The sequence below is a fragment of the Colossoma macropomum genome, unplaced genomic scaffold (assembly GCF_904425465.1).
Source record: "Colossoma macropomum unplaced genomic scaffold, Colossoma_macropomum, whole genome shotgun sequence".
Taxonomy (NCBI): Eukaryota; Metazoa; Chordata; class Actinopteri; order Characiformes; family Serrasalmidae; genus Colossoma; species Colossoma macropomum.
Window position 1 is genome coordinate 32,505,370 of NW_023494796.1, and position 26,684 is coordinate 32,532,053.

Genomic DNA, 26,684 nt, shown 5'->3' on the forward strand with positions numbered 1-26,684 from the left:
GGGCCGTGTCAGGGTTGATAACTGCCATGAAAAACAGTCATTCTGATGATGCTGGTGGGGTTTATTTGTGCTGAAAAATCTTTTTGGGGATTAAAATCACATTCTGATTCTGATTTATTTACAGCTAAATTGACTGATTTCTATTAGCCTTTTTAATCTGAAGTTTACATTGTGTGGGCTAAATGAACACATGAACCACACCAGCACATTTTTCAGGACTTTTGCTCAGCCAAACTTGCAATGTAAACAATACTATTCGCTTATTAATGGGCCAAATATTTTAATCTTAAATCAGTTGCCTAGTTAAACATCGAAGTGCTACATTGACAGTAAAAGGCGTCTGGCTTTTTAGCACAATGAGTCATGTAATTATGTTACATTACATATTAGAGGTAGCAGCAGCTTTTAAAAACTCAAATATAAGTGCCAAAATAAAAATAAAGTGCTTAAGATGACGCACTTAAATAAAAACAATACACTGACAGACCTATTCGTGTTTTGATCAAAAATCTGCCTATTTTGAATGTGAAACTGTTTTCATGCAGTATACCCTCATTTTTTTGGCCTGTAATGTTGTGATAAATTGTGATATAGAGGGGTGATAGAGTGATATAGAGGCAAAGGTGAGCAGGCTTATGCTTGACTAGGAGGAGCAGCTGTACTCTTCTAGCACAGCAGGCCCACTTTTGTGGATAGTGAGTGACACTGCAACCCCATCCCACACCCCTACACCCGCCTCGGACACACTCGTTTCCTTGATCCCCCCAGATTCGCTACAAAGTGAGTGCACAGACACATCCACTCCATACATTCTCGAGAGGAAAGTTTAGCCAAGCGACTCTGTTGACTCCCCAGTCGACCTGCAGCAGTCACTCCAACACCAAAGCTCTACTTCAGCTTTAGGTCTAAGACTCCAAAGTCATACAGACTTGACAGACCATACAGTCTTGGCTGATCCCCCTTAAAGGGGGATAAAGGATAAGAGTCTAAACAGCTCCATCATTAATATCACAGGCTTGAACTAAAGTACTTACGATTTGATTTACTGTAAAATGACAGTATAAAAGTCTAGAAATGTCACTTGAATGTTTTACACGCTTCAAATGTTTGTGTTTCAGTCAGAAGTCGCGTCAAACCCAGGCCGAATCCCAAACCTACCCCCTATATAGTGTTCTAGCTATGAAAGTTTAGAAATTCTAGCCTCTACAGCCAAACAGTGCATCATGTATCGAGTGTGGATGTGTCTGAGTCCCAAATGACTGTTTCTTAGCTGTATTTTTCACTGTTGGGCTGCAGGATCCAGTATTTAAACTCCTACGTAGTGCACTATGTAGGGAGCAGGGAGTCATTTGAGATTCGGCCCCAGTGTGAGAAGAGAGACGCTGCTGGATTGGTGCTAAATAAGACTTGCGGTGGTGATTTAGTGACCAAAAAGTACTGTGAAAGTGAAGGTTTCTGCATTTAACAGTGCTGTGATATCATGTTCACCGTTATACGACAAAAAGTTTAAAAGGTTCATGAAATGACCGCAATACACAGTGATGGGCGACCGAACGTTCTCCTCATTCGGCGTCCATGGCTGCTTGGCAACGATACTACACTCTAAAGGAACTACATTTCTTGGCAGCGTACGTGTTCATGTTGATTATTATTAATAATAACAATAATTTTCTAAAACATTGTGTATTTGAACATATTTGATGTTGGCCGGTGTTTTTTAAAAGTATTAAGCCACTCAAGGCCATGTGTTACTGCAATTTTATCACGGGTAAGGGTGTTCTTAGGCACAAAAGCAAAGCCTCAAGCCTTAAAACAAAAAAAAAAAACTTAAAAATAAATTTTCGCTAGTTTTCCCAAACTAACCTAACTTTCAAAAAAGTTAAAAAAGGTTTTTCTTTTTTTCTGTGAAGTTTCCATTTCAGAGGTACAAGGTTTTGTTTGACTGTAATGACATGTAAGACTGACTGTGTGTGTGTGTGTGTGTGTGTGTGTGTGTGTGTGTGTGTGTGTGTACTGACTGATTAATGATGCTTTGGCAGCACTAATTTAATATAATCATGCCAATAAAGCTTTTATGAATTTGACAGAGACAGATGCAGAAAGAGAGGCAAGTACAGTCAGAGCCTCAAAGAATGTTAAAGAGAGCTGCTAGTTTTCACAAGTCCGTGCTCCTCGTGTGAGTAATGGTCATTTCAGTGGCTATCATTCAAAAAGAGCCTCTCAAGATTAGACTAGTAAAGTAACTGACTGGGGAAAACCCGTGACCTCAGAGAGGGAGCGCTGTTTCCATCAGATCTGCACTGCAGTTCACGAACGATCAGCCAAAGTAAACCTGATCCTAGATCAGTGCTAATGTGGTAAGACTTTACTGTACGGCAGTGTTAATAAGCCTTTATGACTACTGACATAAGACTACATAAACATGTATTAATGCTTATTCCAGTTGTTTAAGTTTTCTACAGGATTTTGGAGAGTCTGTGGGAATTTCTGCCCATTCATCCAGAAGAGCATTTGTGAGGTCAGACACTGATGTTGGACGAGAGGGTCTGGCTCACAATCTCTGTTCTAATTCATCCCAAAGGTGTTGATGGGGTTGAGGTCAGGGCTCTGTGAGGGCCGGTCAAGTTCTTCCACACCAAACTCACCCAGTCAGGCCTTTATGGAGCTGCTTTGTGAACTGGGGCTCAGTCATGCTGGAACAGAAAAGGTTCTTCCCCAAACTGTTCCCACAAAGTTGGAAGTGTACAACTGTCCAAAATGTCTTGGTGCTGCAGCATTAAGATTTCCCTCCACTGGAACTAAGGGTTCTAGACCAACCCCTGAAAACAGCCCCATAGCATCATCCCTCCTCCACCAAACTTTACAGCTGGCACAGTGCAGTCAGGCAGGTAACGTTCTCCTGGCATTCGCCAAACCCAGACTCGTTCATCAGACAGATAGAGAAGCTGATTCGTCACTCCACAGAATACGTTTCCACTGCTCCAGAGTCCAGTGGTGGTGCTTTACTCCACTCCAGCCGACGCTTGGCGTTGTGCTTGATGATGTAAGGCTTGAATGCAGCTGCTCGGCCATCATGAAGCTCCCAGTGCTCAGTTTCTGTGCTGATGTTGATGCCAGAGGAGGTTTGAACTCTGCAGTTATTGATCAGCAGAGCGCTGGAGACTTTTCTGCTCTATGCTCGTCAGCACTCGGTGAGCCGCTCTGTAACTTTACGTGGTCTGACACTTCATGGCTGAGTTGCTGTGGTTCCTAAACGCTTCCACTTTCCAATAACAACACTTACCGTTGATCATGGAATATCTAGGAGGGAAGAAATTTCACGAACTGACTTTTAGCTCTTTAGAACAACTCAGTCTTTCCCAGTTTGTAAAGGCAGACTGCATAGCTGATGACTGATTTTATACACCTGTGGCAATGAGACTGAATGAAACACCTGAATTCAGTGATTAAGAGGTGTGTCCCAATACTTCTGTCCATATAGTGCAAGGCTACCAGAAAGCTATTTTAACTGCTTAATATGACAAAGGATGTGAACTAACAAGGAAAAACATCAAGGAACATAGTCGTTTTCAGCCTCTAGTTGGTGGTGATTGGATTTGGATAGAATTTGGTGGGTTCTGAGTACTGATTTAGGATCGTCTCTCTGCCCATGTTTCATTCCATTCAAGGCAGATCCTAGATCACTTTTACAATCCGTGCATGTGCGCAACTCAGAGCGGCCTTGAAAATAGGCTCATTGTCCCGCCAAGGCATGTCCTGCAGACCCAGTCGTGAAAAAGCAGGGACTTTCCGGAGGAGACGGAGCTGGAGGCGAAGCTGATGACTGATATTGCATCACAGCAGCGCAGAATCTGGTCAAACCAGGACACTTCGTGCTGCTGCCACAGCCAAACTGACATGTACAGCAAGTCTAGCCAGCATGAAGTCATATGATAAGCATGAAAAAAGACAGCTGAAGGATTTATAGAGTGGATTAGATCAACACGGTGCATTGTTTTAGGGAATGCATAATTGTGGGCCTTGATGAAACCAAAGAACCTTGTAATTGTTAGCCTGCAGCAGCAGTTATTCCTGTACAAACAACATAAAATTCCAATATTTTAATTTGAACATGACTTTCGGCTGATATTTAGTCATCAAAACAAAAATGCTACAAACTACATCATACTTTATTGATCCTATAAGGCACATTTGTCATTATGCTGCCTAACTACGCCCAATCTGGGAGCAGCACAGCGTCGCCAGCAGAGGTTGAGTGCCTTGGCCGAGGGCACAACCAGGAACACCCAGCCAGTCCTCGGACTATAACTTGAATTTTCTAGAAGTATAAATAGAATAAATAGAAATTCTGACACACTTCTATTATATTTCTATTACACTTTGCTACTAAGAAAGGCAATGAATGCATTGCTAAGGGTGTGACTGAGGGGGCAATGACACATTAACATGTTGGCACATCGTCCACTGAATATAAAAGACCTCATGCAGACCATGAGTGCTCATCAGCATTCAACGTTGCACTGGTTAGCTGCAGTGTTAGCATTAACTCATTGGCTCATCTGAGAGCTCCAGTACTCATCAGATATTTAAAAACCCTACTGTTTTCTCTTGGCTATTTCTGAAAAATCAGATACATTTTCAGATTTTAGATCTAAAAAGTAACAGTATACAGACCTATGCTTTAATTTTGTCCAGTTTTTTTCCCCATTTTGTTTTTGCTTTTTTTTTTCTTATGGGAGGCAAATCAAGCCAAAAAAGAAATTATAATTAAAACAATAAAATGTAAATGCAAACCTCTTTTGGCCATTTATTTCCAAACATCTGCACAAATATCCTGTCAAAATTAAAAATGAAATGAAATACCAACATTGGCAATTTAATTTTTCACATAAGCACAAGTCATTTGTGACAAAAATAAAAACACATTTAAAACAGCTATTTCTCATTTCATTTTGGTCATTATCCTGGTATTTCGTGGACAAATCTAAAATGGAAAAATGATTCAGTTTTTGGCGTGGACGTGCTTTTAGTGTCAGAATGAAAAAAAAGGCAAATGGAAACAAACACAGGCGCCACCTGCTGGAGATTTATTTTTCATTTCCCACTTTGCTTTCTCGTTTTCAAGTTAACAAACATGTAAATATATGTCAATTAACACTAGGCGAGGCTACGGTGTACATTTTAGGACATCCTCAGACCTCAGTGTCAGAACGGCATCAATCCAATGACTAAACGACTTCCAGTCTCGGGGGAAAACCATCGTCATGTGTCATGATATCAGACCAAACAACCTCAGAATAAGGTTAACTGGACATCTGTTCATTAAGAAAGTGTATGCCTGTTTTCTAGGTGAACACAGTGTAAACTTTACTAGATAAAATGGAGAAAGTTTTCCATAAACTGCAGTCATACATTATAATAAACTGAAAATATCATTAAGTCTTAACACGACACTTAGCAATAGAACTGTATTATAATACCATGATAATCCCACCATCCCACACCTATACATAGTATTTCCACATTGTCTTTTAGGTGCGATAGTTTTATTGCGCTAGATTTCTTCACTTAGCGTGTTTTCATCTGTGGTCGCTTTGTCAGACGCATCAGCAGCTCGTTCGCTTTGACTCATTAAGGATAGATTTATTCAGCGAGCCAGCAGGGAACAGTAGACGGGGTTTGCATTTACTTAGTAAAGGATCATGTTACGTTAAAAGCCTTGACGGTTTCGCTGATGAGCTGCAAAGTGATTGCTTCTGCTGCTCGGTCAAAAACGATGCGTCAGTGATAAGTCTGGCCAAGCTAATCAATACTGCTGAACAGGCTGGAGGCTATTTCAGGCCTGTGCTCCACTGCTAGGCTAAAAGAGTGGAGACACATCTAAAGGAGCTGTGTGGTTCTCCGGGTCAATGTCAGCGCCATTAAACAAGCTGTTCGGCCATGAACTCAGCTGACCTGACATTTGGTGCCTTTGGTGAGAGCGGCCAGACTTTTCCTGACTCTACACTCTCTCGAGAATACAGACTTCAATCAAGTCGCTCCTTATTCTCCGTAACTGATGATGATGATGGACTGTTAAATTAGAAAAAGAAAGAGATATTATACATTATTAGGACAGGACACTACATGATAAACTCTTTGGACAAACTGCATCTGTACATGTAATATGTTTTCCCATAAACTGTCTCGCGTCTAACTGGTTTTCCAAATAGTTAGTAACATTAATGAGTCCTTAGCTCCGCCTACACCTGGTACAACCATGTCGTAACATATTCCTGAAAAAGCGTGTCTAATTAGAATACCCAAATACGCCCATTTCCTTTAAACTACCAACAAAATTCAGAAAATAGTGCCTGTTTTCTGAGCTCTCTTTCACTGGCTAATGCAGTGCTGGGGCCTATTCTTTAAATTGTGTCTCAAAATCAGCTTTTCTCTCCATTCAGAAACAAAAAATGTAAAGCAGAATCTCAATGAGGGTCCCCAGATCAGCATTTTGGCTCAATTCTATGCAGGGGTGGTGAGATATGAAATGAAAGAGTTAAGCATGTTATGAAGCATAACGTACTGGACATTTATAGAATTCAGCTATTAATTGTCTTGACTTGGCCACTAGTTTCATGAAACCAGGGAACTCCAGAAGGAAGACACGCCCTAAACAGCAGGGCACACAAAAAAGGCCTGATTATTAGTTGGTATTATTAGGCCAGTGATGTCATGTAATCAGAGAATTCCACAAGGAAGAATAATCAACGCTCATTCTGTAGTGTCATATCGCCACAGTGTCACAGTACTCTGCAGTTCCTAAGATGGCTATGAACCATAAACATGTAATGCTTGCACAGAATACGAGTGAGAATAAGAGGGGAAATGAATATGACAAACATGAAGGAGATCGAGAATCATGTAACTGATGACACAGATCAGGCCTACCTAGCAATCACATGCTGTTTATTGAGCGACACCTCCACGCCACATATCTCGAGTTGTTGTCAACAAACACAAGTTTAATTATAACTCCCGTCTGGTTCGCTAGATAGGGCGCTGCCCAGGACGATCAATCAGAGGCTCGCAGCGCGGGCAAACAAAAGCGCATATCGCAGCACATTGTGAGTTTTACCAAAGCTGCAGGAGCTCAAGAGCAGAGCTGATATAACTCCCGTCTACTTCATCTACAGTCCAGCCAAAGTTCAGCGGCGGTCATGGTATCATACAATCATTTTTCACATTACGCACGAGGGTGTGGACAGAGTGCTGTTGTGTGTGTGCATATGGATGTGTATTCTACAGAGTGAGTGAAAGATACGGCGCGCTGTCCTTTTACGAAGGTCTACACTTCGCTACGCGACTCCTAGACTACAAATGTCAGCAGATCATGGAAAGGAGCCAACAGAAAGTCTAGAAGACGCTGTTCTGTGGATTGTGTATCGAGTGTCCTTCAGTGCATCCTTGAAGTGCAGCTTTGTGGAGGGCAGTGACAATGTAGGCCACCCAGTTTGATCAGGCACCATCCCACATCTCCACACAGCCCTCACAGGGCTCTGCATTTAACAGATTGCTGCTCCTACACTACTATTTATTTTTTACATTTCCAGTTAAAATTGCCATATATATATTATATATATAAACACACACACACACACACACACACACACACAAAATTGTCAACTATAAAAAATACAGTCAACTATAAATAAATCTATCTCGCTTATTACAAAGAGGCAGGAATATATACAAAAAAACAATCTACAGGCATATATACAACTAGAAATATATAAAAATATGCAAAAAGATCTAATAGAGACAAAAAGGCAGTGCAATAATGAATGAGCAAGGAGGCGCAGGTAACAGCATATAATGACAATACTGAATAAATATGTGCATATAATGGTACTGAAATAAAGTGTCTAAACGTATACACATATATAATGTTCAGTGTGTCACTCCTTACCTTTATTCCACTCTTTTCAGGAGACTCACTTTGGGTTTCTCAAAGAAATCTGTTTAATACAAACTAAGACAAGCCCAGATGAGTCATATGATAAGCTGAAAAAAAAAACACAGCTGAAAGACTTCTAGTGTGGTCTGGATCCACACAGTGCACTATTTTAGGTAATGTATCATTATAAGGCTTGTTACAACCAAAACAACCCCATACAGCTGCAGTTATTCAATGTGCACATGGAAATAGGCAAAAAGTCAGTAAATAAAATAAAAAAAAAAGCTGTGTGGTATTCAGTTTGTCTAAATTCCACTTCTGTAAAGTTTTTTTTTTTTAAGAATTATTAAAAAAAGCTAAACAGTGATATGAAAATGGAGCTGACTGACTAATGCCCTGCTTTTGAAAGATTCCAAAACTGACTGAATTCCGCTTTACCGAAAAGTCAAACTAGGAAGTTTTGTATTATTTTCTTATTTAATTACAAATGATATTAGCATAACAAAACAAAAGCAGAATCTTTTAGATGAATTTGCATTAATGACAGTGTGGATCAAATCCACCTGAGAATCACCTGAACACGTGCACCAATGGAGGAGATGGACTTGATTAAATTAGAATAGTAGCCTAGACAGAGTGAAGAATCTTGCATATTCTTCATTTCACCATACTTGTTTTAGATCTTTTAAAACTCTAAAACTTTCTGTTGTTTATATGACCCAGACTGGCACGAAGCAAAATAGGTGAAGGGGCTTAAAAAGGTCTTTAAATATAAAGATGTGGTTATATAAAGATGGATCAGATCAGAACTGTCCAGGCTGTGCTCTTCTCTGTGGCTCTTTATGGATGTGAAAGCTGGACAATAAACATGCAGGACAGGAAACTGGCCTGTTGAAGATGCCTGTTAAAGAGAGTTCCCTGGCAAAGAAAACAAATGGATCTTCGACCAAATCAAGCTTCACTTCTCACTCAAAGCCTAAATAACCAAAGTAAAGCTCTCATTTTAGATATATTGCAAAACACATAAAAAATATGTAAAGAAAATGAATTGGAAAAGACCATTAGGTTGAGAACAGTGGAAGGTAAAAGAGGACTGTCCAGCAACAAGACAGAAGGAGAAACTCAGAGAAGTCATAAACAAGGCACTGAGGAGTCTAAAAGCCCAAACACAAGGCAAGGTATTCTGGAAAAACACTATCCATGCTCTCACCAAGACACAGAACCTACCTGAAGGCACAATGTAAGTTTTGGGGCTTTGGAGACCTCTCTGGTGGAAACGTGTAATTGCACATAATGTGCAGAGGAATATTCAGTAAGGCTGACTGTGTTTTCGACTTCCTCCACAATGAATCTGATGATTGCGAACGGGTCAAAAGAGTATCGAAAGAGCAACCACCTGGGATATTATAACACCCCAGCAACCACCTGGGATATCACAAAACCTTAGCAACCACCTGGGATATAATAACACCCCAGCAACCATCTGGGATATCACAAAACCTTAGCAACCATCTGGGATGTCATAACACATTGGCAACCACCTGGGATAGATATCAACACCTTAGCAACCACCTGGGATATCATAACATCTTAGCAACCACCTGGGATAGATATCAACACCTTAGCAACCACCTGGGATAGATATCAACACCTTAGCAACCACCTGGGATATTATAACATCTTAGCAACTACCTGCGATAGATAAACACCTTAGCAACTACCTGGGATATTATAACACCTTAGCAACTACCTGGGATAGATATCAACACCTTAGCAACCACTTGCGATAGATAAACACCTTAGCAACCACCTGGGATATTATAACATCTTAGCAACTACCTGGGATAGATATCAACACCTTAGCAACCACCTGGGATATTATAACATCTTAGCAACTACCTGGGATAGATATCAACACCTTAGCAACCACCTGGGATATTATAACATCTTAGCAACTACCTGGGATAGATATCAATAGTTTAGCAACCACCTGAGACTTTATTCAACAAGCCAACTTAATGCTTGTTCGCGATCTTTCCTCTTCTACTCTACTGCTGTCATCCTATCATCAATATAACACATATTTTGAGATTATTTGGGATCTAAATATCGAGCAGGACCTTTTTTTGAGACCGTGTGAGGTTAATGCATAAAGACACTTGATGTGGTCCAAAAAAACCTCACATCTTACACACTGAATAATTAGATTAATCGAATTTAGGCAGGTGTAAAGGCTTAATCCTGGTCCTGACACTCCTAAGTGAAAGAAGGAGATGCACATACACACGTACTAACTAGATTGCTTCAGCTGCAGATCCTTGAACAGCTCTTCTGCACCCAAGATCCCATTATGAAAAAAGCACAGTAGCGACATCACTTCCTGTGGCACCAGAGGACATGGGGCGAGAGTACACACTCGTAACTTTTACCACGGCGTGATTCAGAGCCATCAGAGCAGCAACAAACGGCTGCCATACCCTCACAGGTAGGCGTGATGAGAACTCCTAAGAGGAACTCTGTGCAGAGGGTTATGAGGGTTTTCTGAAGAACAAGATTTAATCTTCTCTCAACCGACCAGATACATGAACCTTATCTGCTGCTACAATAAAAGCCAGGCAATAACACAGCACCCAAACCACCACACTAATAAATCCTTCTCCTCTTAGTGCTGGTAAAAGAAGGGGAAACAAAACAGCGATTACAAAATTTGAAAAGAATTTCTACCCTTAAGCACCAGATGTTATGAGCCGAACAGTCACACCTCACTGCGTACGCTTATTCCTTGCATTTATCTGCACATGCTTTCACTGATTTTGTCTTAGTGCTCCCTCACTCTCAGAAATAAAGGTGGCTGAATGGCTCTTGGCTGGGATATAAAGTTCTAGAAATATGTGGAGATTGATTTTACAGTATGAGGAGATTCACTCAACAGGCTCATAAAAAGGCTCTTCAAACACGTATATTTGCAAAAACGCTGCTTTAAAAATGATCGTGTTTAAGAAACCAGGGCCTGCGTTCACACAGCTCCTCAGAGTAGGACAGCTGATCTAGGCTCAGATTCCGCCTTTATTTACTACGGCTTTACTGACAGGAACAGACCTATATCAGCACTCAGCACTCATACTTCCAGAAGCTTCCTGAATAGCTGAGAGCTTAATTAGTCATGTTTAATTAGATTTAGTCCAGCACAGTGTGCGAATCGTTCAATAGTAACTTTGTCTGTTTCAACATACATAAAAATGAATATCGCAACACATCGTGCATCATAAAAAACCTCCTGAAGTATCATGACGTTAAATTTTGCCTTATCACCCACCTCTAAAACAGGCTCTGTCCTATTTGGCTGTCATTGGGCCTCATTTAGAAAGCAGTTCAGGCTGAAACACTCCTTATAACTTCAGCATATAGACTAAATAACCTGCTATAGACCAAATAAGGTGGGTATATACACATTTGTGCATGGATTCTATCATTACACCCCTACATCACTTTCCACTTTACATGTAAGTGGATGGATGTGAACGTCTAATTACTTAACAGATTGAATACTGAGATTTAAAATAAACTGTACTGATGACAAAAGACAAGCAGGGATAAAGACAATAAGAACATACGCCTCACCAGCCATGTTAATCATTTCCTACAAGACAAACAGAGCTGACAGTCTAATTTAACTCTACTATCAGCGCCTGCGTCGGTTTCAGCGTTAGATACACGAGCAGAGCTGAGCTGAGCTACACGTCTGACTGTGGTATTTACTGTTTTCAGCAATGCGAGACACAAGTTGCCTAATACTCTATAACAGGCAGTGACCTCATGACCTGTCCCATAAAGAACGCACCAGATCACTGCAATGGGTCATAAACCGAGGCATAAACTGCCACTTCCACATCCACCCTCAGAAGGCAAGAAGAATACTTTCGTAGCCGAGTGACGGCTGGAAACAGTTTCATTTCCTGCAGCGAGCTTAAATAAAATTCAAGCAACCAGTCGGAACACGGGCTGCTGAAGAACTACACGGCGCTTTTGTTTGAGCAGAAGGCCGCGTGTTTGTGGAGAGGTGCCAGAAGGAGTAAACTGATACGGCGAAGCAGAACCTCCTGGAAGCCGCGTTCAAAGGCCTCACATGCTAGCCATTCCCGGTGTTGCTTTAAGGATCGAGCGGGGGGGACGCTAAAGCAAACACAAAACCCTGCCCTCACTCCAGACCACTTAGGAACTCAACAAGTTCCACTTAATCTGCAGTCAACTCTGTGAGAGGCCTTTTTGAAATTTCAGCTCATTCTGTGGCTGACTCGGGCCTCGTCCACACGTACCTGGATATTCTTAAAATGGAACTTTTTCCTTCTGATTTAAAAAATAATAATAACAATTATCCACACCAGCAGCGTTTTTGAAACCCTCTGCGTCCACACAAGAACACAAAAACACACGGCAGCTGGCTGAACAAACACGGAAAAAAACTGTTTTTTTAGAAATCAGAAAAATGGAAAAAGTTTGCTGTAAACATGTAATCACCTGCTGGCCATCAGACCTCCGTGATCTGATATTTCACACAGATTCAGGGGCCAATTTCTGCTTGAAAACAAAAGCTTTTGTTTGCATTGCCATGGTAACGCAACGGTCTATGAAATGTCCACACAGTCCGGACCAGGCAAAGACGCTGAGTTTTTCTAGCTTTTAACCTCATCTGAATTACAGAATCAGGTTTTATTTCAAATCTGACTTTGGTTAATGATTTTATATTAATATGATTAATGATTTTATACACACACACATAAATATATCACTGCTGTTGGAATAAAACCTCATAGCACTATTTTTGTCGTTTTTCAATTTTTCACATAATTTGAAAACACATACCGTCCTTTATACTGTGTGTAAATTCATGATGAATGGACCAAAAGGAAACGGCCCAGAATGACTTGGAAAAATGTCTGGTTCCATTGACTTACATTTAAAGTAAAGTATGTTTATAGATACATAGACACACATAGATAGCCATACAGATAACTGACAACTGTCAAAGTTGTTTTTTTCTTACATTTATTTCAAAATAAACTCAAATCTTTTAACTTCACTTTAAACTGTAAAGAAACCTGAAAAAACTAAGTATACTTTTTACAAGTTGTAAGTTAGGGGTTGGAAGCTAACCTGTAGAAATAACCTTTTTTGAATTCGCTGTTTTATGATGTCGCAAAAAACAATGTGTTTACATTCTATTTCACCTACAGCAGTTTAGCCCTGCCCATTTACGCTGAGGTTATAAGGAGTGTTTCAGCTTCGACTTCTCTTGTAATTCCATAGTAAATAGAGGTTGAAAACGTTCATGTGAAAACTAATGATGACCGTTTTTGGTACAAAAAGCCACACACAGCCCTACATATGAGATACATCACTGCTGTCGGAACAAAACCTCCATTCTTGTCGATTTTCAGTTTTTATCATAATATGAAAATGTTGTCCTTCACATTGTTTATAAAATTTCATGCTAAATGAACCAAAAGAAACGGCCCAAAATGACTTTTTTTTCCTTCTCCTGTAAAGTTCTCGTTTTGGAGAAACAACGTTTTCTCCCGACAGCAGCGAAATGCATTCTGATACTGATTGACTGGCCCAAATAAGTTTGAAGCATCTTAAACAGACTCTGAATTTTACTCAAAGTTTCTCTCCTTTTCAGCAATGCTCATGTTTCATATTCCCTGTGTCCAGCGCCCCCTCTCATCTACGCAGGGTCAGCAGAGGGGGAAGGGAGGATCACAGCGAGAGCCGCTTGTTTTAATTACGAGCGGCCGAAGGGAAACATCTCACACCCAGTGACATCAGGCTTTGTGCATAGGTGCTATTTTTGGGAGGGGTGGAACCCGCAGGGCTGAAGATAGAGATGTTCATTATGCCCAACATCTGTCTTCAATAAGGAGAGAGAGAGAGAGAGAGAGAGAGAGAGAGAGAGAGAGACAGAGAGACAGAGAGAGAGAGAGGGTGGGGTTGCTTCTGAAACTAGGAGTCTGCTGCTACTGACATGGCCCAAATTTACACCATCCCCTCTGCTCTACATAATCCATCATGCGTTTCCACCTGATGGAGTCTGGTCTTCTACAGCGATCCTCTCAAAGCTCACCTGGATCCTTCTAAAGCAAACTCAGTCATGGATCGTTTGATCTGGATCGTCCCTCAAAACATGACTCAGCCCGAAATCCCAGCCTGAAAAATCCCTTGCTGTGAGATGTTACAAGACTCGCGGGCAATTAAATTACATGGAGCGCGGCAGTTTCCACTCTCAACAAACTGTGAAAACAGTCTGCACATGGGAGGCAGCAGGCTGGCTTCTGGGGAGAAAGTGGCAGACACGGCCAGGCCTCTCTCCTCCTGGTGTGTAACGTAATAACGCAGCTGGGCTGAGGCTGGTCGGTTAGGGTTCCCAGGTGGCAGGTCATCCTTGGTCGCTCAGCCGCAGAGGGTTCACCTCGTTTACTTCTGGTTCTGCGCAGCTGCACTTTGGCTAAGCACTGAAGCGACTGCTTAAAGGACGACACTGAACTTCAATGTCTCAAAATGTGGTTAGTTGATTTACACTGAATCAGTGAATGCTAATAATCCAATAAGCGCAGGAAATCAGGTTTTGTCAGTAATCTAAACAATGTGTTTACATGATCCTGAGTAATCAGATAATGGGGAAACTTCAAGTCTATATGAGTCAGACAGTAATCAGATTGCTGCTTTACAACCAGCCAATAAACTCTCAGAGGAAGACGTGACGTAAACGTAAAACTCTGATGTACGCAGACATTTTAGTATAAATGTATTTATTTTGCATGTTTCATTGCTTTCAGGTGGTATAAATATACTTGATAAAAAATGTGATGAACATTTTTGATACATTTTTCAAGGAAGACACAAAATTTCCCCTGGGGGTAAGTTATATTAGATGTCCTTTATTGATGACATCAGTTGGAAAAGGGCGTGGCTTTTGCCTCATGAACACTGTATCTAATAAGACCAAAAGTCCATTTTAAAATTTTACACAAGATACCCTGTGAATTCTGTTATTTCCAAGTTTGTAGACATTAACAGCTCTTGCTCTCTCTGTGGATCTGCTGATGAAACTTTGACTCGCCTATTTTTTCAGTGCGAGATAACTAACAGATTTTAGTCCAACTTATGCACTCATATTTTTAACTCTGTCATAATTATTGACTCATTAAAATTTTATTTTTTACTATAAACTTTACTAACTTTATTTTTTACTATTTACTTTACTTTTCAAGCCTCATTTTTTTCATTCCACATGTTAAATTCTTTATTCGCAAACCCAAAAATATGTTTTCTAATTCTCAGTCAATCGTGTCTCTCTTCTTAATGGAATTTCAATCACTTCTCCAGTCCTCACTTCTTGTGGAAAATAAGAGGAGTAATAGATTTTTGAATTATTGTGACCAGCTTTATGGAGAGAAACACGATTAACTGGCTTTCCTTTCGTATGTGAAGGTGTGTGTATATGCAAGCGTATATGTACATCCTCCTTCAGGTATGCAAGCTTTCTATGCAAATTTTTAGATTATATCTTCATTCTTTTGGTGTCATAATGTGCTTCAATTGTATAATGATACTAATGAGAATACTGTTCACATGTTCTGGTTTTGTCCGATAATATATTGCTCTGATGTTGGATGTACGTTTGTAAAATTCCTTGTATAAATAAATAAAAAGAAAAATATGGCAGCTCCCAAAAAATATTTTGCTTGCAAAACAGTGCTTTTCAACATATTGTACTTTCAGTTATTTGCTTAAAGGAGAGGTTGGATTTCCATTTGCACAGCCCTTAAATTAAAGGCTTTCTTATGTTCTACAGCTACACTTTCCAGTTTCTACTTACAGCTTATCACATAAGTGCACTTCCTATTTAAAATAATACTGAGTAGAAAAGCTCACCAGTGTCAATATTATTTTGACTAGAGAAGCAAAAGCAACATCAAAACGAAGTGTTCACAAACATAACACTTCCACTCCAAGACAGAAAAGAGGACATCAGCCTCTGTATCAGAGGAGTAAAGACAAAAAGCCGACGAATGAGTCACAAATTCAAGTTAGTGCAATGTTGCTGCAGGTATGGGAGTCCTAACCAATAACAGACGTTCCTGCGTTTTTGGTTAACTTGTCGATGCTTGTGTGACTCCCGCGTTTCACCTCTTTATCTTCTTGATCAGTTCAATGGAACTGAACTAAATCAGGAAAAGCTCTCTGGTGTGAACAGTCTGTGCTATTACAAAGGAGGGCACAGAAAACATAGTCAAGACAGTCATGAGACAAATCTTAAAGCCTTATTCTGCCCCCTGTTGTGTGTTTAACCTAAGAGCCAATAGTATCCTCAGAAGATCCCATCCTCGAGTTCCCCTAACTGGATAGCCACTGAGCTCCCTGCAAGTATTGCACCAGCCAATGAGCTCCCAGCGAGGATCCTTTGCTGCCTCTATGCCAGAGACTGGAGAACACAACACGGCTGTCATCTCAGCTCATCATCATTCGTGGCCAGGGCCGCCCTGCCCCGCTCCCAGTGCTGCAGACAGCTGGTAACAATGTGCTGATATACTGGGCCTTTGTGTAGAGAATCCTGCGACCCTGCTGCTTCTTTCCCCAACCGAAACGCCAATCAAACCCTGCGTCTCCGGCCGAGAACTGGGCTTTCGGACCTCAACTTTCTCACTCTAGCCCTGAGAATGCATGGCTAAGCCAAGAGTGGAACAGAAGGTCATTGAGCTGGTTAGCAGCGGGTGGCTTCTGGCCCTCGTCAAACTCGTCCGCACGCAATCGCCTCCTCTAACGCAATGCTTCCGCAACCCATGCCCGTTTGGCGAGAAAAGCTTTTGTCCAATTGCTGGCACTGAAAGATGAATATACTGTAGTTCCTCCACATGCTGCGGCTGTCAGTGTCGAGCGTGGACTTTGTTCCAGGTCTAACATGCCTGCAGACAGCTTTATCACCACCAGAGATCCAGATAAAGACATAGGAGAGCACCAGTGAGCCATTTAACCACACATTACAGTGAGATAAGGAGGAGTCATTCACTCCTGGGAAACATGGCTCAATCGCCCTCAACCCTGACTAGGAGCGACAACACTATCTACTACAGATATCAGAAATCAAAGGAAAAATCAGACTTATAAACATCCGAGACCGATCTGATCGTATGTGGACAGTGAGGCATACAGCTGTTTACACCTGCCCTCTCCATCTGTCTCGAATGTGACACATTTGACGGCTGACGTTCACATTACCAGGCTGAAGTGGCACATATCAGATTTTTTGCCCTAATGTGACTCAAGTGTGGACACACAAATCTGATCTTTTCAAATCTGATCTGTCTCACTTTCATACATGGTCCCAGATTTGATTTGTGGGCAATCCATTCTACTGTGCATGCGGCATCATTCAGCGTTACCATGATTAAGATGTGCGCATGCGGGTCATTTCAGGACGCCGGTTCGTTCATATTATTTGAGATTTGAGTCTCTTACCTAAACGCGTGTGAACCATCGTGTCGGAGAGATTGGATTTGAACGTAGCCTATGACTGGATTTCGTGACTGTAAAAGTGGTAACTACAGACTGACCACAGCCTCTCACTGCATTTGCTGACAGGATAAAAGTGCTGCTTACGTACATGAACACGCTGTTACAAACGTTTGTACTGCATGGATTGTTAATGCAACCTATAAAAAACCTAACCCTAGCCAGATAACTGTTTTTTTCTCCGCTGGAATGATGAGGCCTAAGGTCGAGGACTTCTTGGGATGCCGCCAGGATGTAATGTGGTCATACGTAGGGCTGACCAATAACATAATGTATACTGTTATTATGAGAAATTATTTCACAATACAACATGCCTTTCTGAGCATAGCGTCTATATCGCCAGTGCTTGTAGACACTGACCAACTGCATGTTTTATGAGAAAGAGAGCAAAATGAGTCCAGTTTAACTGGATTTAGTGCCAAATGTTGAATAAAAATCGCTGTATTCACAGTTTTTGATAGTATTTTTAGCACCACTGGTTCTTTTTTCTCTGTTCCGACAGATGTCTGAAAAAAGAAATATCGTGACATATTGTTTATCGTGAAAATTTCTTATATCGCAATATTCTATTTTTGCCATATCACCCACCCCTAGTCATACGTGTCCCTCCACCTCTGAAGGTGGCTTTAGAGGTCGGAACAGTCATCTTTGAATGCATTGGACCCTTTTGACTCCTGTACTTGTGCACTATCCACCTTTGATGGGATCACCCATGTGCAGGATCAAGTATCTTAATGTTAAGCATAGTTTCAGTGCCTCAAAGTGGTTTCTTTTGTATACAGTCATATTCAAAAGTGTGATCAAATTACACTGATTTTAAGTGAATACAAGTTAACGCATCCTCAAGAGATAAACAAAATATTTCCTGCAAATCTTAGTGCAAAATTTAACATATTGGGGAAAAAAATAAAATTTGAAATATTAAGGCCACATTTTGTATTTTTCCCCTCAATATTTCACATTCAGCTGAAAAAACAGAAACTGTGTATTAACATTTGCAGAAATATGTTCTCCGTGGAGAAAAGAATTGAGATTATCCGACCACAGGCGCCAAAACCTTTGCACAGGACTGTATGTGTGTGTGCCTCAAGACAGAAGAACACGCATGTTGGCATAACAGAGCCCTTAAAAGGTTTTGCCATTTGTTATTAGTGTATTTTACGAGCTGATGCAACTTGCTAACGGCTGTGTTCAACCAAATATCAACATACATTAAAATGAGTATTTAATGCCCTTTTCTAAGCAATACTGTAAGTGAAACTGAGATAAATCGGTTTAAAACGATTGCAAAATGAGTAATTCTACTTCTGGGAAATCACAGGCAGGTCGTGCAGCTGTAGCTTACAATTCCTGTAGCCGAGATAAAATCACAAGAATGGATGTTTGGTGTTCTACCATCCATAGAAATCCTGCACGGCTCAAACAAAGTACAAAGTGAAGACGTCACACCCACAATTTGAGTCTTAATCTCTAATCCTCATGGAGTTGTAACCTGTATCAAGTCCAGTACAGCCCTGCTGATGTCACAGTTCAGCTTCAGAGCCACAGCTGCTTGCTGAAGCTTGATGGCTGTGATGGTACTTTAACTCTAAGCTCACCTTCACAACTAGCTTTTCATAAAGCCAGCAACATCTCAACACCTGTAAATCTTCAAGAAGACACTCATCAAAGCTGCGTACGAACAAATATGATGGTAAAAACGGTGCATGCAAATTTCACCAACTTGATTTGTGGTTAAGTAACCAAATTTGCAATCGATATAATCTATAATACCAATAACAAACAAATAAAAATAGAAAATGACAGTATTAATAATTTCTGCACATGGCAATCCAATACAAAAATGAATATACTTACTTTACATGCACACTGGTGTAAACAGATGCTGCAAGGATTCCTTGTTCCATTTAAAGACATATTACACTCTGCTTTTGTTTGATACTACTAACTCCGCCCACAAAATAAACAATACGAAAAACACAGCTAGTGTCGTGCACGGCAATAATACAGCGTTTAAATACGTTATCTTAACAAAATAATCACACTCCACACCATCACATCATTCTATCATATGAAAAGCACAGATGTTTTGTCTTCTACATTTTATAGTTTCCAATTTAATTAATTAATTAATTAATTAATTAGTTTTAACACTATAAAGTTTGGTCAGTAGGGGGAGCAGTGCGCTCGACCTTCAACTCTGTGTAAGAGCACAGCCATCGGCTCACGAGCCGCTAAATTCTTTCATTTCATTGGCTCCCTGCAGAAACATCTGCATGAATTAAGGCGTGCCTTATGCAAATGATATGTAAAAGAGGTGCTGGTAGGCTGGTGCTTGATTTCACACACTGAAGCTGATTCCACATTGTATGAAAACGGATAAGATGCATAGTTTGGACATCACTGAAGGGGCTTAAAAAGGACCAGTGTTCTGAGTGAGGCTGTACTGAGCTAAACAGGTTCTGAAGCAGTTAAAAAATACATTTGTATTATAATGAAATAATGTACCGAGAATAAAAGTGTTGCATGAGACAAACATTACTAAAACTATTACTCAAGCATCTCACAACAGTTCACTGAGGAAAGAAAGCTGCTAAACTAATGTGTAAACTGAAAAACTTAACATCAAAACAAAGCTACAGGCTTGTTAGGTGGACAGTGAGGCTATTGTTGCCTACGATCTCCATTCATAGGACACAGCGAGAGAGTGAGCGAGCGAGCGAGAGAGAGAGATAAATGCAGCTGAAGAATGGTGAAAGGGAGTTTGTTGATGTCTGTCTCTCTGCCTTAGACTTCTTTGACCTCAGAGCTGGGATGTGAAACTAATGGTAGTTGGACAGCTCGAAGTAACCCGAGACAAAAACGTCAGTCGTGGGTGACCGGACACCTGAGGCACCTTCACAGGCCTCTACTGACAGAATATCGCTAATGAAACTATGACCATTCTACCAGCTGAGCTCAAAAAAACTCACCATCAGATATTTAAAAGGATGATTATGTTATGATCTTTTAAACCCAAGACATCAATAAAGATAGTTATAAGCTAAATATATCGCTGTTGTCGGAGGAAACCTTCTATCTCCATTTTTGTCCTTTTTCACTTGTGGAGACATAATTTGAAAATACCTGTTGCTCTTTATATTGTGTGTAAATTTCATGATGAATGGACCAAAAGAAATGACCCAAAATTACTTGGTAATAACTCTGGTTCCACTGACTTACATTAAAGGTAAAGTAGGTTTTTTTCCTTCTCCTGTAAAGTCACCATTTTGGAGATACGAGGTTTTCTTCCGACAACAGTGATATACAAAATCACCAAAATCAGGGTGCCTTTTATTTTGAGGAGTCTGTCTCAAACTCTAACCCCTAAATTTACACTTCTGAAACGAATACTTACATTTGTTTGTACAGTTTGAATATTTAAATTAAAAAAAAAACATTTAATATTTGCTATTTTCATGTTTCTACCGAAACACAGTTTTACTATGTAGGCGGGGCCTGATTTTAGCCACCCCCCTGCATTTAGAGCAGGAAGCATCCCTGTCCCTCATGGCCACATGGTGAGCAGTTAGATCCCTACTAGCTGTGTTTTTGAGCTCAAAATGAGCCAAAATTGTCACTGAAACAGTCACTACAGAAACAGTTGCTACTGAAACATTTGGTTTGGGTAGAGTTATGATTGTTTTGGTAGTGACAAAATGGAAAGTTTAATCATTTGTTCTAATAAAATAAACATAATTAAAAGTATAGGGTCACTCAAAGAGCTCAGACTTTGAAACAAATGAGTAGAATGATCCATATACTGCACAGTCGCTGTTTTAGTCATTATATCCTGCCTTTTAAGCATTACCAAGATAAATTAACACAACTAGTTTACACCTTTAATGAATTCTCCTTGTCTGACTTCCTGTACCTGCAGTAGATCCAGACTGAAGCCCATCCACAACTGTTGCTCTATCATTCGAATACAGCATGTAAATACTGAGTTCTGCTTAATAGAAGTCATTTCCAGCTTCTGCTATGGCGTGAATTTGTTTATCACCGAAGTACATCGAGTCTGAAATATCATTTACAAGCAGAACACACTGCTGAAGCTGGGAATATCAGTAATATCAGTATCATTAGTACTAGTGGACTACACCGGACAGTGATCACAGGAGAACAATGGATAAAAACAACAACAACAACAACAACCTGCAAACTAACAAAAGCAACAACACAGTGGAAACTTCGAAACAATACACATGATACGATACGATATGAGAGCTAAGATTGTAAGGAGGTGGAAAGGAACATGGAACTGTTTCTTTCACTGGATGTCAGTGATGAATAAAACAAATGTAAAAAAAAAAACAAACTGGTAATTGCAGGTTATTACTTATAATTTCTTCTTGTTCACAGAATTTCTCATTTAAAAATGCATTTTGGTGAAAAGGTCGTAATATGTACATCAACACTGTAGGCGTTACAGAAGAAGACAAATTGTTGACAAGTGATTCCAAACTTTTAAACAATAACAAAACAGTTTGCTTCACTCTATGTTTGGAGTAGGGAGGCACATAAAATCATATTGGGATTGTATCGTTATCAGCAGATAAAAAAAAAAAAATACTGGGAAGAAATACTAAGAAGAGATGTTTAGATTTGACCCACATTTCAAACATTCGATATCTGACATATTTAGTGTATGCCAGAGGAGCAGAAAGTTTAGGAGATGCTGGGCTGCTACACTTTTTGTTTTATCCATAGCTCTTCTATGATCACTGTCCAGCGTAGTCCACTGACACTAAGGATACTGATATCACTGATATTACCGATATTCCCAGCTTCAGCAGTGTGTTCTGCTAGCAAATGATACTTCAGACTCGATGTACTTTGGTGATAAACAAATTCTCATAGCAGAAGCTGGAAATTTATCGAGTGGAACTTAATATTTAAAAGTAGTATTTGAACCAGAGAGCTACAGCTGTAGAGTCATAACAACAGCAGGTTCAAAGAGTCAGACAAGGAGAATTCATTGATGCCCTAAAAAAAGTGGTCTGCATCTTATTCCTATGAGGACAGTATTGAAATGATAGGAAAATGTCTCATGTGCCATTTATCCTCTTAGCCTCATATCTCCTTCACTGAATCCCAATTTGTTTAGCATGCAGCGTCCAGTTCTTTTCATTTGATTTCTCATTATTAATAACATATAACTGAGACCTTTTATTTACTCCACACTTAGGAAACAATACAGCACCGTATGCTGTGTGAGCCAGTGTTTGTGAGATGGAAAGATGTGAAAAGAGACAGTAAGAGAGAGCACCAGTCCGTTTCTGTCCTAAACTGCAGTTGAGCGGTCGCTTGTTGCCCATCTGTCACTGGCTTCATCTATGCATGAGTGCTTCCTGTTACAAAACCCCTGAGAATTTTATTGCTTGCAACACAAGAAAACCTACACATCTGAGGCACTATAAAGACAAAAATGTTTTATGACGGCGAGTTCGCCAAGTGTGCCTGCCGTCTCATGGTTTCCATGGTTACAACCATGCTACAAACATGCTTTCCAGCCTTCTAGCTAAGATGCAGTGGTTGTGTGGCCTGACAGACACTGCAGGAGAAGCTACAGGACAAAACGCTGATTGTCTTTCTTTCACACATCCGCTCCGTCTCCTGGCGTGTCCAGGCTCACACGATAGCTTGTACACTTTCTTTTATCGGCGGATAGTCCTCCGTCAAAGGGTTCCTTCATCTCCTGCAGCGGATGTGGAGAAACATGAGCTCCTGTACTGTACTGCAGTCCTGAGGCACGTCTAGCATGACACCACAGCTCTACTGGATTACAGCCTCTATGGACAGCGTTGCTAGGGCTGCACAATACATCATCTGTTAATCGCTGGCCTTTGCAGTTGAAGCTGATCCAAGAAATGTAAACAGTTTTGTCACAATAATGGAGGCTGATCTTTAATTCCCAAATTCAACATAGCTTATTACTTAATATTACTTATTCGGCCATAAGGCACCATAAGAGGATCTTAAACCTCAAATGTTCATTTTTAGATAAGAAGCATCTCATGTATTTGGCTAAAGTGAAGGTTTGAGTCATTGAAATCAATGACCAGAGTGATGATACTGGGTGCCACTGTTTTGGAATTTGTTGAAATGGGACAGAATATACTTGGGTGGTCATCGGTATACATTGGGGGGCACTTGAGCATAGCCTATGTGTGAGGAAACCAATATATTTTTTCAATATATCCCAATGAAATATGCAAAAACATATTTACAATGTGCTATTCAAAACATACTGTGAGCCACAAACAGTGGCTGAGCCTGTACGAGCAAAGCCACTCTCTTGCCATGTCTTTGTTATTGTTGTCGTTGCTGAGCCAATCAAAAGGGCGGAATGTTATGTTGGGGGTCTGGGGGAAAAGAGGGGTGTTAGAAGGGGGCGGGGCTGCCTTGAAATTCACCAACGGCAATAAAAAGAGGCTTCTCTTGAGGATTGAGGCGACATGATAACAAGGCAATGCAGATAAACAGATGCACTTGGATAATCTGACGTGCACAAGCGCACACGCGTGCCGTGCATGAACGGACGGACACACACACTGGTACACTTGCAGAGCTAGCAAAGCCCCAACTCATCCCCTCCTGCTTCTCATTAATTTTTCACAGGCTGCTGTCAGGTTCTCCTGATTCTAGTGCTCTCGGTGTCCCTGTTCAGCTCCTTCTCACTCTATAACGCTGGTCCTGGAGTGTACTTTAAAAAAACAAAGGTGCTAAAAATGGTTCTTTGAAGAAAGTAAAAAGTTCCCAAAAGAACTTTTCATTGAACCTTTTAAAAGAAGAAAGTTCAAGGAAACTGTAAAAGTTTCACTACCTATACGAAAAGTTCTTTCAAGAGCCGAGACCCATCTAAGACAAGTACCATTAAGGAACCTTGTAACAGTGTAACCCTCCCCTAACATACCTGATCCACCTAAGATCCAAGTAACAAGGTCTTCTTGAGTTGACACTGGCATGTGGGAGCAGGGCTACGACAGAACCACCGTCCTAAGGCATTACTAATCATAATCAGGTGCATCATAATCTGCTCCAGCAACTCTTCACATTTGTGGTCAACCACAGTGGAGCTTACCTTGCAGTTGCTTAAATCGACCCTCCAGCTGGTTGTAATTGAAGGCTGCCCCGCCGAAGCTGGGCCCAGGGCCAGCACCAGGAGAAGATGGGCCTGGTCCCGGGGACAGGGGTCCGGGGGAGATATGCCTGGGAGAAACATGTCCAGGAGATAAAGGTCCAGGAGACAGAGGTCCAGGCATGCTGGTGGCCCTCTGCAGCTCCATCTGTCTGCTAAGAAAGTATGATCCCCCCTTAGCAACCTTGCTCAACAATACCAGAAAGGAGGAGGTCCAGGCGTCCAAGCTGCTACTCCGGCTTAGTGTAGCAGAAGCTCAGTGACAGCCAGACAGCATGATGATTCTTCTCCTCTCCCAGCCTTCTGCCGCCTTCCCTCCAGACTATTCAAAGCGGAACCCCCCCCATCCTCAGCTCCTGAGACCCTCGGAGTGAAAGTGAGACAGCGGTGAAGAGAGAAAGCGCGAGCATGTGCTGTGGACTCCTTGCACTGTAAGAACAGCATTGCACAAACAGAGCACACCTTTCACAAACCTTCGGAGGAGGGAGGGGCGGTGCCTGTGGCTTGGAATTCACCCAGCCAGCCACTCAAGGCCCGTGTGTGCTGCTGTGATGTCAGTGCCTCATTAGCATAAAGAGAAGTGGGAGGGAGAGCGGAGCAGGAGGAGGTGGGCCGCACCACTCTGCTGCCGAGGGAAAGGGGGGAAAGCAGGCAGGATGTTCCCCGTTGCCAAGCACAGCTGCGATTCTTAGTGGAGACAAAAATAATTTTTGATGTTTGACAGCAGGAAATGTTTGCATGCTGATAGAAAGAGGCTTTGAGACCGAGTTAGCTTGCAGATGACACATCCTTGATGGGGCCACAAAATGAAAGCACCCCGCCTTTTCACTGCTGGACATGAGTGTGTGGGCCCGGCAAAAATGCAGTGGCTTTTGAGTGGTGGAACAAAGCGGGGGAATTAGCAAGCTCAAATCTCACACGCAGCGCTCGACACAACAGCCTACACTTCAGCTTACCTCAGCTGCTCTCATCGCAGATCGGGATCCTTTTCCTTCTCTCTTTGTATCTGACCCACAAAACCAGCTCCTCATCTCCATTTCTCCTCAACAAATGCTCTTGTTCTCTTGTTATTTTGTTAATAGCGCCTTCTCAGGTCTCAAGCGAGCCAAAATTGCACGAAACAGCTCCTACCGCAGCCTGGGTGATCTGTACAGTGGAAACCATGGGAAAGCCACAGGGAAAGCATGGCAAAGACCAGGCGCACAGCATAATTGCCCGGCGCCCTTCTCAAGTACGTGTTCTGGTCCACGTTCTTGACTCAAAAATGTTCCCTCGGACTTCAAACGTGGAAAAAAGTAATGCAAATAAATCTGGAGCCACATATGGACTTTCAAACGTTCAATCATGTCCCATGGGAAAGCCCACCATCAGCAGCGGGCTAATCTTCAGTGCAAAAAATCCATATATACGTACTGGTTCAGCCTTCACTGTAGGCTGCAGTATATATTTATGTTGGAAAGTACATAAACAGTGGTGTGTTTTTAGCGGACTGCCTGCCTGCTGCGGTCTGCCCTCACTGAGAACAGTCCACTCTGGCACGCTGCACTCACAGATCGAGGAAAAATAAAGATTCTTCTCCTGGTCGTTCAGTATAGGAACCTTATTATGTGCTAATCTCTGGAGCTCCTTTCATGCAAAGACAAAGATGGGATGGTTAGACCTAAAGAGTTACCGGGTATATGAAAAATCACTGCATAAGAGATCCAGATGATGCATTAAAAAGCTGTTGACTTTCAGTTCAGGCTGACCAATAAACAGCAGCTAGCATTAAAGTGTTCTTCTCCACATAATAATAATAATTGCCATTATTATTATCATTTCTATTTTGCTGGTATATGGTAAATAATATCGTTTTGAATTGTTATAATTATTTAGGTAAAAATTATTTTTTGTATTTAGTTTACATAGAGATGTATGTTGTTTCACAGCATCAAGGTGCTGTTGCTGTAGTTGAATCATTTGTATTATACAGGGTGACTCAAAAAATTCATCCGATTT

The 26,684-nt window shown here is 41.1% G+C and overlaps 2 protein-coding genes across 4 annotated transcripts in view; both read right to left on the reverse strand.

Moving 5' to 3' along the window:
• adgrb3 (adhesion G protein-coupled receptor B3) overlaps positions 1-26,684 on the reverse strand; it is a 994,217-nt gene that overhangs the window by 383,618 nt on the left and 583,915 nt on the right. The gene's annotated exons all lie outside the window — the stretch shown is intronic.
• Positions 1-26,684, reverse strand: part of LOC118816763 (spectrin beta chain, non-erythrocytic 1-like) — a 148,105-nt gene that overhangs the window by 71,611 nt on the left and 49,810 nt on the right. Inside the window, exon 1 of one of the 3 annotated variants that reach the window (XM_036583343.1) lies at positions 24,630-24,834. The exons of the other annotated variants lie outside the window; for them this stretch is intronic. Within the exon in view, the coding sequence (XP_036439236.1) occupies positions 24,630-24,834 (205 nt within the window). Of the gene's footprint in view, positions 1-24,629; positions 24,835-26,684 lie in introns of those variants that run through there. 3 annotated transcript variants of the gene reach the window in all.